This window comes from Nyctibius grandis, chromosome 15, assembly GCF_013368605.1.
Source record: "Nyctibius grandis isolate bNycGra1 chromosome 15, bNycGra1.pri, whole genome shotgun sequence".
Taxonomy (NCBI): domain Eukaryota; kingdom Metazoa; phylum Chordata; class Aves; order Nyctibiiformes; family Nyctibiidae; genus Nyctibius; species Nyctibius grandis.
In genome coordinates, this window is record NC_090672.1 from 8,523,299 (window position 1) to 8,539,620 (window position 16,322).

The 16,322-nt window shown below is 35.9% G+C and overlaps 1 protein-coding gene across 2 annotated transcripts in view; it reads left to right on the forward strand.

Moving 5' to 3' along the window:
• Positions 1 to 16,322, forward strand: part of STXBP4 (syntaxin binding protein 4) — a 74,162-nt gene that overhangs the window by 44,889 nt on the left and 12,951 nt on the right. For both annotated transcript variants that reach the window (XM_068413204.1, XM_068413205.1), the window contains exon 22: positions 10,885 to 10,942. In XM_068413204.1, the coding sequence (XP_068269305.1) occupies positions 10,885 to 10,942 (58 nt within the window). The remainder of the gene's footprint in view (positions 1 to 10,884; positions 10,943 to 16,322) is intronic.

Sequence of the window (16,322 nt, forward strand, 5' to 3'; positions counted from 1 at the left end):
CTCCAAAATAAACTAAGTGATACCAGTTTGCTCATTTTTCTCTTCTAGAGTATGTCTTCTAGCCATTTCGTCACCCTTGTATTTCTCTGAGTTTTCTCCAATTCATCAAAATTATATTGAATTCTGTAGTTGGGACCTTCCTGTGGGACACAAAAATGGAATAAGAAGTTTGTTTGCTTTAATATATAGCACAGCAGCTCTTACGTCCCCAAATGGTGTTCCCTTTCCCTGATAGCTTCATGTTACTGATTCATGTGAAGTTTGGGCTTTCCTCTACTTCCAGAGCCTTTTCTGCTGAACCAAAGGCTGGCTAGACATACCCCACTTGCTTTTGTGCAGTTGATATTTCTACCTAGGGTAGTATTTGCTTTTGTCTTTATTGAATTACACCCTATTTATTTCAAACATTCGATCCAGTTAATCAAGCTCTTACAAAATTCTAATCCTATTTTTCAATTAAATTTCAAGAAATGTCTCTTTACAAATGGGTTTTAAATCCTGAACTATCCCTGAACTCTCCTTACTTGCACTAAAACGACATTTTGTTGAATGTGAGCGAGGAATGACATTGTTTTCACCTAAGTGGTCTTACCTGGGGGTATTGTTACAGGACCTAGAAATTAGACCCCACTTGTTTAATTTGATGTCCGAGAATCAGAACATTACAGTAATTATGTACTAGCAGAGAAGCTAGGTAAAAGGTGACGTTAATAAGGACAGAGTAATTTTATAACCTGATCAAATAAAAACCATATTTAAAGTATCAATTATGAACAAGTTTTTAGCTAATTTATTGGTGATTGAACATGTATGTTATTCCCAATGTTTCACAGCAAGGAAAAGAACAATTCAATGTCTAAAGCCTGTGTTTAAGACAGTTCTTTAACGTGACCTAGATTTCAGAACTCTGTTGTTGCTGCTAGAAAAGCAATTTATTCCCTTTCCATTCACTTACCTTTAATGAGAAAAGATGAGTCAGCTTTTGAATAGGCACTGTCTGTACTGACTTTCAAATCAAAACATTTTAATAATGAAAAACAAGTAAGTGATATTATTATACCTTAAAATGCAGATGAGCTAACAAGATTAGTGCAGTCTCATTAGGTTAATTTCCAACATCTCTGAAGGAAGACTTCATTAAAGAGAAGACCTTTAAAAGTCTATGAACACATTTAGTTCATACTGTGACCACACTATGAAAAAATTGACTTTGTGCCTCTTCCCATGCAAGTTGTACTTGCTTTTGGTAACTACGGAGCCTGAAGGCAAAACCCTCCAGTATAACAATTTTACTGGATGGTAAATACTTCCTAAATTGTCCCTCTATTAATTTCTGTTGACATAATGTTTAGAATTTTAGTATATTAATCCTTAATTATAGTACGATGTTTTGACATAAAACCCCATATAGTATGATTTGATATAAAAAAAACATGTCGCGGGGGGAACCTTCCAAATTTTGTAGCATGGAGATGGAAATTGCTCCCAGTCAGAGGAAATGCACAGGTGAGACAGGAATTGAACCTTGAGGTCTCAATCCCAGATCAGTGTCTGAAACTCAAGGCTGACATCCCTCTTTTGATTTGCAAGCACAGTTAGACATCGTTGGCCGGTTATCGGGAGAGGTGGGTAGCCCCGATATCTTGTGGGTATGTATGTCTGCACAGCAGTCAGAGAGTAACTGTCTCATTATTTCAGGTACCGAAAAATAAAATAACCGTTACAGCGTGGTGCTGAACCAAAGGAGTTGTGTGTACTTCTTTGCAGTTAATGCTGAGTTTATTTTCTGTGGCTTCACAACTATGAGCATCCTGAGAGAGCTGGATTAAAGCTGGGGGGAGGCGGGGAGCAGGGAATGATCAGACCTTTGTTTCGAATGTCAATGTTTGCTAAAGCTATCAGTGCTCATCTTGTCTAAGAGGGTTGGTATGCTTCTCTGTCAGTTCCTTCACTTGTCACATTTTTTCCCTTTTTTTCAGTAGGTAGGAGTGAGAAGCTGAGGGCTAGCAGAGTTACTTAGACATATATGGTGCACAAGTGTGATAATTGAAATGGAAAGAAGTACAGAGAAAGTTGATTGCCAAGAATGATATAGGAAGCTTTTTAAAAGTATATTTTAAGGAGAATTTGCAAGAGGAAAAATAATTGCTTGGTGCTTATGAAGGAGACCTAAATGAGGTACAAAATGTGCGTAAGTTTCATACTAGTTCTATTACCTCGTGCCGTAAAGCACATATATCATTGACTGGGAGTTAAGGATGACGATTTTGCCTTGCATTACTGATAGCTACAGGTATTACGTTTGAATCCTTTACAGTTAAGGTAAAATAATGTATGCTAATTTAGGTACATGGTAGATTTTTTTTTTTCCCCCTTCAGATTTATAAGAAAAAAGGAAAGGTATCTATCCTAGTTTCTAAGAACGTTTGACGTTATTTTTAAAGTATGCTGGCTTTAAAGTCATGTCTTCCTGTAAGTAAAACCCTTCTTTTATTTATGTGTAGCTGCAGTGGTTTTTGTAACACACTAAAAGGATATCTGGCATTAATGTATTTTTACAATTCTTGCTTCAAAAGGGAGAAGTATGACTTTGGTCTGTGCTTACTGTGAAATGGGCTCAGCAGAGAGTAGTTCTGTGTCTTTCAATTGTAGGTGGTTCATGCCAGCCCCCTGTGCAGTTTCATTTCATCATCAGTGCAAAAAAGTAAGATATTACTTAGCAAGAAAGGTATATCATGTAATACTATTGCTTTTTAAATCTCAGACAATTTCTGATCAATTCTTATTTTAGACAGTCATTTTAATTTGTTACCAGTGAATGCTCTCTAATTAAACTTATATTTAACAATCACATGCGTCAGTGAGCAATGTGAGATGACAGTGATAGAAGTGGGTGGATAGCACAATAGATGGTGACAAGAGAAGTTGATCCAGTAAGGAAAGGAGGAGACAGATGAATTCCAGAACAGAGAGTAATCAGGGGAGCAAGAGAGTAGGGAAACTGAGGAAAAAAGAAATGGTTTAGAGCTGGGCCATACAGTGAAGTATTCCGGGCTATTCTTAATTCCCTAGTCCTGGCGGCGAGTGCCCTGGGTGCAGAAGGTGGTATTTCTGGAATAAGAACGTGTTATACCAGATTCTTTTTGATCAGCTGGAGGTGGATTGTACCAATTCAGAACAAGAATGTTGTCAAGAGAGTACTTACTTCTATGAATTTAACTTTTTTTTTAGCCTACATGGCATTTGTGTTGAATTCCCCAGTTATGGACCATTTCTCTAATGTTATAATAAATAATGAGTTTCCTGTTTTCTCTTCAGCAGTTCGAATTAATTTCAAATTAACTTACGCAAATACTGCACAAAAAATAAATTGTAGTGTATTCAATCAGCAATGGAAATAATAATGTGTTCTTGACCAATCACAAACAGACAGCATCATGTTAACAGTCAGTACTGGAAGACTGTAGAACAAAGCCTGCAATTAATTCATAGAAAGGAATATTTTCTTTAAAAGCTGGATAAGACTGAAAAAAATGTAATGGGAAACATGCTTACCATTTTTAAGACCTTATCAGGGAGCACTACTAACTATATGATCCTAGGGTACGGTATTTTTCTTGCTGTGTCACTAATTGAGACTCTGTTATTGGAGCCTTTAACATTAAAATAAACCATCTTTGAGTTGGCAAACTAAAGCAGATGGGAGCCACTAGAGGATAAGGAGCACTGTGGGTTTTTTTCCTTTGTAGCCTTCTCTGTGTAGGAAGTAGGTTGCTGCATTCTGCAGTTTTCTGATTTTCTGTGTTGCCTCCACCTGATCCACGGATTCTCAACCACAATAAACAAAACAACTGCGGGGGATTGGTCACTGCATTGTCATGTATTTTTGCTGGACAGCCAGTAGCATCTTAGTAAGAAGCAGTGTAGGTGAAAAATAGAAAAATAAGTGTCAGATAATCAGTATGTTAAATGCATTTTTAAAAGCAAATAATATGAGCCAGTAGATTATGCAAAATTCAATGTTTGGTACGAATGAGCTAGTCTTAAACTCTTCTTTGTGTTCATTGTCCCCTACCTTTGAGGGCTTACGCTTTCCTGACCTGATGACTAGACAAACATATTACATTCATGACTAAAATAGCTATAATGTTGAAGGACATACTGCTTAATGGTATCTCGGCCTCCTCAAATTAGATTGTTCAACTTCTGACTAGCAAATGTGTGGTATGTGAAAAGGCGTTGTAAGCCAAATGTGATACATATTGATTGTATTATAAACATATTGAAATAACCAGCTTATGTTTTTCAATGTAAGTTGTTAAATAACTCCTTTTTTTCTGAAAGATGATTACATTACAAAAAATAATAGTGATTGTAGTACCTTGAATTCCTTTCATGTCAGCATTTCAAGGAATGCAGTTTTTCTTCGGCTTTTTGTATGCTTAAAGGTGTTCCCAGTTTCACATCAGTAGTTGGTGTAGTCAGACTCCGGCCTGTGACTGTAGGTAATGGCATGAATCTTCTGGTTTACCTTTGGGCTAAAAGCAGGATTTATCCAAAAGTTGATGTGTTTTTTTGGCAGTTGCTGGTGGCTTATTTACCTTCCCTGTTCTCACAAAGGTCTGTATCTTCTCCAGTGTACTTAGAACAGCTTCTATTTGGTGAAGCAGACAGCTCTGTACTTAATTTGCTGTACTCTTTCCGTTCCCTTTAAAAGTCAGAATGTTTTATAGTAATGTTATTGTGAAGTGTGTACTGCAAGCTCCGGTGGCTTCTGCCATTTCTGTATAATTGGTTGTACATGTTCGATTGCCATCAACTAAGCAGAAGAGAGTATTTTATTGCCCTTGTTAAGTGTGTTGTGCTTATGCTGTACTTTCACTACTAACCTGCGTGGATAAAAATGAGCATCAGCTGGACTGTTTGTCTCTCATTTTAATAACAGTCTAAATTGCTTGGGTCCTACAGTACCTAAAACTATTTGAAAGGAGCATATCAGTCTTTATTTGAAAAATATGTAGTTTTGGTTTTTCGTTGTATTTCCAACATTCAGTTTCTGAAAAGGTACATTTTTTAAGTAATGTTTCAGGAAGATAATTCTTTATCAGTCTTGAAGACATGTAGCAGCAACCTCATTGTTGGGGTGACTGTAACTCTCACTCATTTCTGAAGAAATTAAGTGCGCTTGCTGGGCAGAGTTTGTTCTAAATTCGGATTTCCTTATTTGTTAGGTAGGAGAGCAATATGTCTACAGTAATATCTGATCACATGTACTGATTGGAGGTCATTCTTATTTCCTTAAATTAGTCAGTTGACTGATCATTGTTCATATGTTACAACTTCTGTTGTATCCATACTGTTTCTAATTAACTGTACCAAGTTATTCACAGACAAGTATTAGAATAGAAGGAAAACATTTATAACATTTTGTAATTTCAAAATAACCATAAGGATCTTGAAGTTGATCATATGATCCTTTGGCATGAGAAGCAAATGATTTTATAACTCTCATTCTAAATTGTAACTTGATATGATGTAATTGTTTTAATAAGAGATTAATGAGTTTGCCAACACAGATGGGTCAATATCTTATGATTAATAGGAAATGGGAAAACACAAAGTCATCTTGCACCATGCCCTGAATATCCAAAGGAAGAAAAATATTTTTCCTGAAGCATGGTTTCTAGAAACAAGACTGAAGGGAGACAAGCCAGTCTGGCAACCATACTCTAAATTAGCATAAATTTCAGTTGCTAGTATTTCCCAGATGTCTGCACTTGAAAACTACTTACTCCATCTTTGTTTTATTAAATCACCAACAACAAAAGAAAAAGAACAATTTCGTTAAAATGGAATTTGATATGTGAAAGAAAGGAATGGAATGTCCCCTTAGCAGAGTATTATTCACAAAATGAAACGCATTTGTTTGTGGGAAGAGCACTTGAAATGTTCTAAAGAATAAAGCGGCACACAAGCAAATGCCAGAAGCGCATACTCACTTCTGAAAGCTGTTTTTCTGAACCTGAGTTTTTATAGTTAATTCACAAATAAGCAGTAAAATACTGTATGTATTATTGACAGCCTCAAAAAATAAAGGGTCATTTTATGCCTGCTCCCCCTTGAACACACTTGACAAATGAGGCTGGATGTTTCTCCACAAATTTTTGCTTTAGCTGTGTCAAATTACAAAACTCGCAGAGGAGTTCCTCTGCCAGTCTCACATCATGATACCAGTCTCATATCTGGGATATTCCCATATTCCAGTAGCACTCAGGAGTCCACAACCAGGTAGCTTTGAACAAGCAAGGCAGATCTTCAGCTTTCCATCCTCTTTGCATTGCCTAGATAGCTCAAAGAGAAGAGCCAAAGGCATTGGGGATCTTAACTAACGAATGTTGCGTTATTATTGAGGCCACATGAGGAAGGTTTAAGTGCTGATAAGAGCTGAATTGGTGAATATTGAAGAGATCAGAATTCAAAACCTCATTTAGCAAGTGATGGAGAAAACTGTTTATAATGTCCTTTAGCAAATCTTGAATATCAGAAATACTTTTAGCAGGTAATTCCTGTTTCTTAAAAAACTTCATCATTTTTGAGAATCTAATATTAAATGTAAATAAATGACAAGGAGGTAAATAAAGGGTAGTTCTGAGCTAGCTCATGCTCTCTTAAAAAAAATGTATAACTGGAAAAGTCAAGCTAGGTGAAAGGATATGTAAAAAAGACATCCTTATTTCTGTGGTTGGTCAAAGAATGTGTTCATTGGGAAACTGAATACTTGTATGATGTGGCTTTTGAATTCCAGATGGATATCCCTTAAGCTTGATACTTCATATTCATTCCAGACAAGGTGGTTTAATGATACAGGCATGAGATTGTTTAGCCCTAACAGGAAAGGAATTGTAGCCAGACATCCTTTTTATGGTGGATGACAGAGCTGTGAACACCACTGGAAAGAGTTTATGCTTTGCAAAAGAGTTTTGAGAGCGAGATTACCACCTCTGGTAGGCAGCTATCCCTAAGCAGTCTTTTCAAACTCATCAGTAATGTTTGTGTGACAATTCCTACTATAGTCTCTAAGTCTCTCATTTCCATTGAGTAATTTTGTCAGAAAATAAGAAAAATAAAACATTTTTGGACTGCAGTATTTAGATGTTAGGGAAGTAACTGTCAGTTTTGAGTCAACTGAATATTCATGCCATGGTATCTGCTTTTATTAGTTTCATCTGCTAATCTCAACATGTCTTGTGCTTTGATATTTTTTAACTTATTAAACAAAAACCTACATTATTGCACAGTTTCTAGGTTTGATAACTGCCCAGTGAAATGAGGCTTTTCCCCAATATCTGTATTTTCCTCCCTCTTCCTTTAGGGACATACTTTGATCGTGCTACGTGCAGCTTTTATTGAGGGACAGTATGTGCATTCTGTCTTGGAAACAATAGGCAAAATCTTCAACATCTGTCACTTCATACAAGTTTATAATTTGGGCTGATACTTATTTTTCTAGTTACTGCAACCAACCAAGTATCAATGCTGGTGCATTTTCTTTGTCCTGTTAACCCAAGGACGTGATAAAGATCGATGAGATCCACACTCTTATCAAGTATCAGGAAAATTTTTTTTGCCCTAGGGTTTCATTTCCTTTCTGCTTTATATAAGGTTAGCTTTACAATAGTTGTTATCACAGCAGGCATCTTGCAGCTGAGGAGGCAAGCAGTCACCAGGGACACAGGTTATAATTTATTTTGGCTAACATACACTCTCTCAGGAGACTATTTCTTCTGTTTGGGCAAAGGCTGCTTTGGACTGTATCCATTTCTTTTGCATGCGTAATTACTTTTGCAGTTTTACCTTTTCTTTACCTTGCAAAAGATAAATAATCACAAATGTTTGAATAGCAAGAAGCCCTGTATTTTCTGCTGAAAAGAAATTATTTTTGAATATTGTAAATCTGTAATTTTTTTAAGATTATATATGCAGACAGCTGCAGCCAAGATACATTATTTATGAAGTTTCATCAAAGACTGTAGCAATTCACAGAAGAAATGATAAATATGTAGGAAAGCCAAGACTGACGGAGTTTATATAAGCTAAATCCTGTATCTTTCAGACTATATTTCTGACTGAGCTCCTTTACCTCCCACTTACTCAGGTGAGAGCTTAGCAGTCTTTTAAAGCAAGTCCTAGGACAGGCAACAGATCTGACCCTGGAGGGTGTGAAAAAATAGAGCGCTAGGAAGTAGATCAACTTATGAATGATTCATGGAGAAAGTGAGCTTGAAGGAAGTGAAGATAATGTCTAGGGAAATACGATGCAAAACATGAGAGCCTCCTGGCTACCATGGGAAATACCAGGAAATGTAAGTACAAATCTAACAGTGAAGGAAAGGAGTAAAGGGAACAGCAGTGAAAAGCTAGTGGAGAAAGAGTAAAAATGTGGAAAATAAAGGCATTAAAAAACCTAAAGATGTAGGTGGAACTTTGAAGGATATAAAGAGTGGACAGGATATATAATCCAATGCATATAAAGTCAAACAGGCAAATAAAGCTGTGCAGATATCTCTGGAGGCTCATTTATAGGTGACAAATGTATTCGGTGTTTTTGAAAAGCGTAGTTTTTCGTGGTTAAGAAAAGAATACAGAGCATCAGTTATTATTGCTACCTATGTGCTGTTCTTCATTCAGAAGGAAAAATAAATTATTTTAGTCAAATTACTAGTGAAAAAAGTGTAATTATCACTGATGAATGAAACAGGTGATGTAGGGGATCCATGTGAGCACAGAGCAGATGCTGAGGGTTTTATTCATAATTGAGCAAATCCATTGTCGTTTATTTTGGATATGCATGTTGCATGCAGGAATGAGGAAAGGCCAGGGCAGATGGAAGCAATTGAAGGATGAATTCTATTGCCATTTAAATCATTAGAAAATATCCATGTTGAATAAAGGTCCCATCTTTTATGGGAGAGGAAGGAAGAACTAGTGATCATGTCTAGCATATTTATAACTTAAAACATCCTTTTCTTCCTTCCTTCATAGGAGTCAGAGCCTGAAAACCGTTATGCAGCAACTACCTTGTATTTAAAGGGAAGTAGCTGTGGATTATTCTCTCTCAAAGGTAGTAGGTGGCATGTTTTGAGGAACAGATTGTATTGATCAATGCTAAATTGAAAATGGAAGCAGCCTGAGATAAGTGACTAATACAGGGTAAAAGTGAAAGGAAAACAATTAATCCAGGGTGCTTTTTGCTTTTCGAGCTGTACTAAACAGTAATGGTGCTGTTCTACAATTACCAGTTCTCACGTTCCTGAATTCTGGAGTTTTGGTAGACTTGTTGCTCTTCACTTTGTGCCTGCAGGTATAATTACTTCTCAGATGTTTTGTACTTGCTTCACTGTGCCAAGTCGTGATTCAGTAGCTGTAATGAACTCTGTTCATCTTTGAGAACTGAAGTTATCCCCTTCCAGATTTTTAAGAAGTAAGGACCACACTAGAGACAAAGGTGTGATGATGGAAGAAAAGAAAATGAGCCTTTTAAGACAGAAATTCTAAAAACAAATACATGTGTGGACTTAGGGCATGCCGTGGTATGAAGCAGCTTTCAAAGGTCATATGGTGCGTGCAGTCCAGCAGATTTTCCAAATAAAAGTTTTAAATCTAAAGCAGGCTCACAGATGGTTCTAATGAGCTGGTCTTTGAGATACACTGTGACTTGAACAAAAATGCTTTAACTCCTAAGACACTAACGTTTCGAGATGACTTTCAAGCTAAAGCACTTGCAGAACAATTTTTCATGCAATTTTAATTTTATGTATATTTCTAGTCTCCAAAAAAGGGAGGACCTTGCACTTGCCTTTATTTTTATATATATATATTACAGTACAGTATCACAAAAGCATACATCAGGAACATTTTTGCACAGTGACTGATGCTGCTTTCTCCAGCACTTTTCAAACTCTACAAACATTGTTTTGAAAAAATACTAATAAAAAAGGTAAAGTTTTCCTATTAAAATTTAATTTTTAAAGTGATATAGTGTAGTACCCTACTAAAAGTATTACTCATCATGGATGGGACTTTCAAACTAAGAACAAAGTTGAAGATTGAGTTTTTAAGATGAACATGGCTGATAATTACAAAGGGGAAAAGAGAGCACAGTTTCTTAGTGCATGTAAAAATGGCACCCTTTCAGAATTATTTATTTTAATTTGTGCTAAATGTTGAAGTATTAAATACTTTAAGTCACAGAAACATTAGTGTAAATCACAAAATTAAGCAATGCATTTAGTAAATTAACCATTGGATATGTAGACATAGATAAGTACACATACAAGTATCTGTACATATTTTCTCTGAATCTCTCTCTAAGTGTCTTGGAGTTTGTGTCTAAATTCTCAAAGAACTATGTATAAACACAGAAGTTGTTGATAAACCAAACAGCAGAGGATTTCATTCTGCCCAGACTTCTACCTCATAGTTATTAGCATCTGTATGTAACAGCTGTAAAAACAGAGTAAAACAGACCTCAGCAGACCACAAACATAGGGGGTTTTTGGTCACTTCATATAGGTGTAAATTACAATAAAATGTTCAAAAAGAGTTAACTGCTACACTCTAATTTGACTAGACTGTCAGCATCTACAAAAGAAATGCGAGTAATAAAAGTATCATCAAATGGTTTATAGCTTTGTAGCACAGCAAATATTTATTAAATTGTGTTGTTTATATTATTATCTATTACAAAAAGAGCAAGAATTAATTTATAATCTTTTTATGATATGGTTTGAAATTACAGCATTCTAACTTACACCATTTCAAAACTGTATGTTCTTAGTGTCACCTAAGCTTTGAGAGACATCTTATGTCTTTATTTCATCTTAGGTCTGCCTTATGGATGGGAAGAAGCTCATACAGCAGATGGAATCAAATACTTTATCAAGTGAGTAGTTCTTGGGGAAAATGGGTCAGAGTTGAAATAAAATCGCATCAAACTAAACACATTTTTAAACCTAGAATTAATGGAAAAATGAATAAAATATAAAAGCTGTCATATGTTTTATGTACATCTTTATTACCAACATCACTTGGTTCATTTCTGGTTTTTGTGAATTCACTGTCCAGAGGGTCCTAGAGGGCTTAGTCACAAACCCAACTGAAATTCAGTCAGAACTGTGTCTCTCAGTCCTTCAGATGTCTGAAAACCCCAGTCTACAATGTTGAAGTTACATGTTTGACCCTATGATGGACCCAGGAGATATGAAAAAAAAATCTCATCCCCAAGTAGTTTACAGGTATAAATATCTATTTGAAAAAAATGCCCTTATATTTTGGGGAAGTGGTAGAATTCATAGAATTCTTTTAGATTTTTAGGTCATGCTCTGGTTTCACCTAAATGTAAAGTTACTGATGTTTTTTTTTTTTTATGTCATATCCTGCTCCCTTGTGTTGAAATAAGTTGTTCTGTTGCTGCAAGAGGGTGAAGGAACAGGACTGAATGCATTTAGCTACATTTACAAAATGATCAAGAGATTTCCAACTGCCATATCATTCATTTAGAAGAAAAGTCATTATACTCTAGACTTTACACTTAAGATGCTAAATGGAGACTTACTAGCTTGAGTATCACAGAATATTGACATCACGGCTGCAGCTTAAGCAACTTTTATTCCATTGATAATGCCACTGAAGCTGCACCAGGTGCAAAAGCCTTCTCTTATATTCTGCATATATACTACTTTTTGTTCTTGATTTTTACACCATGAAAATTATATGTAGGGTTTCCATAGGATTTGCTTTCTACATTTTCAAGGGGTTGCCAAAGATAAAGCCATACTCTTCATAGCTGGCTTATTTAATAGCGAATTTCACTGACCGGTGTTCAGGATAGACATTGCAAGAGTGAGCAGTTGCTATGCACCCCCACAAAAAAAATATGGAAAAATATGTCTGTATGAGGAGTAACCTGTGATTTTTTTAGAAGATACTGCAAACAAATTAATTTTTCAAAACTCTCCAGAGACTAGAGGAAAGGTGACATTGATAAGATGTTACAATAACACGGTGTCTAAAGCATAAAGAAAACCTCTGCAAAAGCTTTATAAGCAGTAATCATTTGAAGATGTAATCATCTGGGGAGAAAAAAAAACCAACAAAGCACTAAGCTTGGGCCCTTGTTATTTACTTTTTGGCTTTCCTTAACTGTAAGATTTCCTTAGTGATAATTTTTCTGAAAAACTAGAAGAAAAAATGCAGTGCAAATCCATTATTTAAAAAAGATGAAAAAAAAAAAAGGTATTTTTTTTTTAACCAAATCCAAAGTATGGTTTATATCCTGCTAATGTCTTGCAGGTAGAGAATTGAAAGCTTTTTTACAAAGACTTACTTGATAAAAGCTATAGGAATTTGTTGTATACTATCGGAAAGATTTTTTTTCAATTGTATTCTCTGATCCCGGAGAAAAAATGCATGAAAAAGAAGTAGCTCATGTTGTTTGTCCCAGAAGCTTCAGGACGTGAATTGGACAGTATGCTGTTGGTTTTTTCCAGAATATAGTGAAAATTAATTCATATAATAGGTTTTTTTTATTATTCCCCTAAAAGATTGAAACAACTGGTGAAAAATAGAATTCATCTCCATTCCATATATATCACGAATCATTGTTTAATTAATAGCTAGTTATTCTAGCTTCTGAAATTTGTATATTATTTAATTCTTATAGGTGCCAGGAGGACACTATTTTGCAGGTGGACTTTCACAGTCTCCTAAAAGACAGGAAGGGCAGCAAATAAATCTTTGCAGTGAGATAAAATTACTTTTATCTCAGACTCTTATAAAAGCCATGTAAATAACATCAAAGTTTATATATTAGCTAGCCAAGAAAAGCAGGGACTTTTTTTTTCTTTTTTTTTTTTTTTTTTCAAACATACTGCTCTCTTGTCCTTGACTCACCCCGTGGTGCCTCGAGCTAGATGTATTAAAGCAGACATGGGGTTTTTTTTCTGCCGAGGTTTCCAAACACACCGTATATGATACTGCATTCCAGCTCTAATCAAAGGGCAGCTTTTATTTTCAGACTGATGTAGGTTACTTCATGGGATTTATACAAAAAAAATATGTAGAAAATAACTTAGGAAATGAAAGTGAATTAAAAGCCAATTTCATAGCAATGGAAATAAATATAAGAGCAACTACTAAAACAGAGCACTGGTCCCTTGGTCTCCATCTGTTGATACAGGGAGCCATTTTAGAACAGTTGGAAAGTTAAGGTGAATGCTGAATTCTGTTCTGGGTAAAATACTTAAAATATTCTAGGTTTATAATTGCATAAGTGGAAACTGAGCTTGAATATAGTATTATCTAGCAATAATGGCAAATAAAGTTTAGCAGCAGAACAGAAGAAATATCACATTCTTGAAAAATTCCCCCCCCCCCTTTTTTTTCTGTGGTTTTGTTACTGTGCTTCTCATACAAGTACTTCTCTTGATGACTCAGCAGAAAGCTAGATTTGCTGAATATGTGCAAGAAATTTCTTTTAAGTTCTGCACTTGGATGTTGAGCTATTGCAGATGTGACAATAAGATGCATATTAGCAACCGTAGAATCTCAGCTAGTCTAGGTGGTGGAAGCCTAATTTGGAGAAAGCATCAGATGTTTTATATGTTATCCCCACTTGCTGAAACTACAGATTTGAATTGAGTAATTCACATGAAAAAGTTTTTTTCAGGAATTTTTGCATATCTGATCCTTGATTGTTAATGGCTCATGCATGTTCTTCCTCCTTCTTAGTGTGCTCCTAGCATGACATGGGATAGTGCCCCAGGTTTTCCATCGTTGTTGCCTTCTGTAATCTGTCTGATAAAGGTCTGTGTGTCAGTCTTTATGTGCAGGCAAGGAAAATCTATCCATTTTAATTGCAGAGAAGGGTATGAAATCACCCTTCATGGCCACTGTCTAAAACCTTCTATTCGTTTGAATGGAGCCACCACACTGAAGTGGTGTTAATAGCTCTTAATGCAGTTTATTAGAATGGAATTTACTGAGCATTGCAATAAGACATCATGGTAATTAATATTAACTATTTCCTTATTTTGCTTTCATCACTGTTTCCAAATGCCTTTGCAGAGCATAAGCCATGCTTGAAAATTCATACCTCTTACTACACTTTGTAATGTGTATGAAGTCAGTCTGACAGTTAACTATTCAGAGCAAGGAGCAGGGGTTGTGTAAGTCCCTTGTTTCTAACATTGAATGGTAGAAATTACAATTCTACCCAACACTGAAAATATCATTTTCTAGAAGGAACTTAGCTTGAGGTGCATCTTATCAGCTGATCCTTTTCAGTAGGATTTAATCTAATTGTTTAAATGGAGATTAGCAGAATAGTTGATACTTTACAGCGCTGGTACTAATACTGTAACCTTCTTGTTCTCTTTGACTGTGAATTTCAATCTTTTCATTCTTTGCTGTTTAGAACAGCCAAAGCCGTGAGGCGCTTAAGAGTATTTCAATGCTACCCTACTTCCATGTATACACACAGATAGAAAAACGTGTTATAATTCCTGAAGTGTAGCCACAATTAAACTGATCTTATATGTGAATTGTCAGTTTTCTTATCATGCAGTTAGGCTGTGAGGCTATATAGAAGCAGCAATGGCTCTGTTTAAATCCGTAACAGTTTACAATATGCTAAGGACAATCAAATATTATTTTAATTAGTAGTTGCCTTCAGTTCCAACGTGCTTTATTGGGCCATCAAGTAGCTGAGTCCATAAATCTATATGTTATAAATCTAATGCAGTAAACACCCCAGAATGGAATCTTAATAGCACATAAGCTTGAAACAGCTTGCTGTGAAATTTCCATAAATATCTCTGAAGGGGGTGTAGCAATATGAAGTACATGAGAAATCAGAGTTTAAAAGAAGCAAACCAGCTGGCTTGTGTTACACACTAAAGTGAAACCCACTTATGTGAATAACTGACATGAATAAAACATTTACATGGCTATATGCCTAAAGGGCTGAACAGCTCTACCTGCCTACCAGGGAAAGCTGTATCTTGTCCATGAATCCTCACCTTAAGACAATTTTGAAATGAGATCAAAAAAATGATCTCTTTTATTCAGGAAATCATTTCAGTCCCTCAGTAAAATACTTTCAACCAGGTTGCTAAGATCAGTCACAAAGTAATGGCAAGAGTGAGAAAACTACCTTTTATACTGCTTCTGTGTCATAAACGCACATGATCCTGTGCTAGGCATTAAGGTCATGTGTACATGTTTACCATGAAACAGCAGACAGTAATGTAAGTCTCTCTGAGTTACATCTCAGTGTGCATCGGAAAAAAAGCAAGTCGAGTGTCTTACTAATATAATATAAATTAACACTTATCGAAAGGACAAACATTACACCAGTAGACTAAAAGGTAGGGAACAGCTTCATTGCTAATATAACTGTGCTTTCTTCCTGCTGGAGAGTAAAGGTTGAATTTGGCACCAGATGTGTTTTGAGATAACCTGGTGTACTTTAAAGTAAGAGAGAGGGCAAGCACTATTTTATTTTGGATGTAGCAGTACAATCAGTCACTCATACATAGCATCAGATTCATGCCCCATCAATTAATGTGTAATAGCAACACATTACCAGTGTCTGTTTCCTCACCAATATATGTTTGGTATTTCTGTCACTGTTTATATCAGCCAATTTTGTTAAGAAGAGTTGAGATTCTGACCTCACTTGCTCCAAGTGACAATTGAATGTAGCCTGATGGGTTTTTCAGCAGTCCATTGCAATTCCAAAATCATAGAAAAGTCTAAATTGGAAGGGATGTCTAGAGGTCATCTCATTTAACCTTCTGTTGAAGAATAAGTTGTCCAGAACCCTGTCAAACCAAGCCTTGAATAGTGAGGGAGATTCCACCACCTCTCTGGGCACTCTATTCCAATGTTTAGCTGTTCTTACAGTGAAGAATATTTTCTTAATCTAGATGGCATTTCCCCTGAAGCAACTTGTGCCCATTGCTTCCTGTCTGTTGCCAAAAAGCTTTGTGAGAAGAGTGCCTCCATCTTCTTTATAATTACTGTTTAGGTATTGGAAGACTTTGATTAGACACCCACACCCCACCCCCCAAGCTTTCTCTTCTCTAGGCTGAACAAACCCAATTCCTTCAACATTTCTTCATGTGCCAAGTTCTTCAACCCTGTAATCATCTTGGTGACCCTTCACTAGATCCTCTCCAATTTTTCCATTGTCTATCTTGAACTTGGAGGACCAGTGTACTGAAGAGACCCCGCATAATAAGGTAAAAAAGTTGAATATTAAT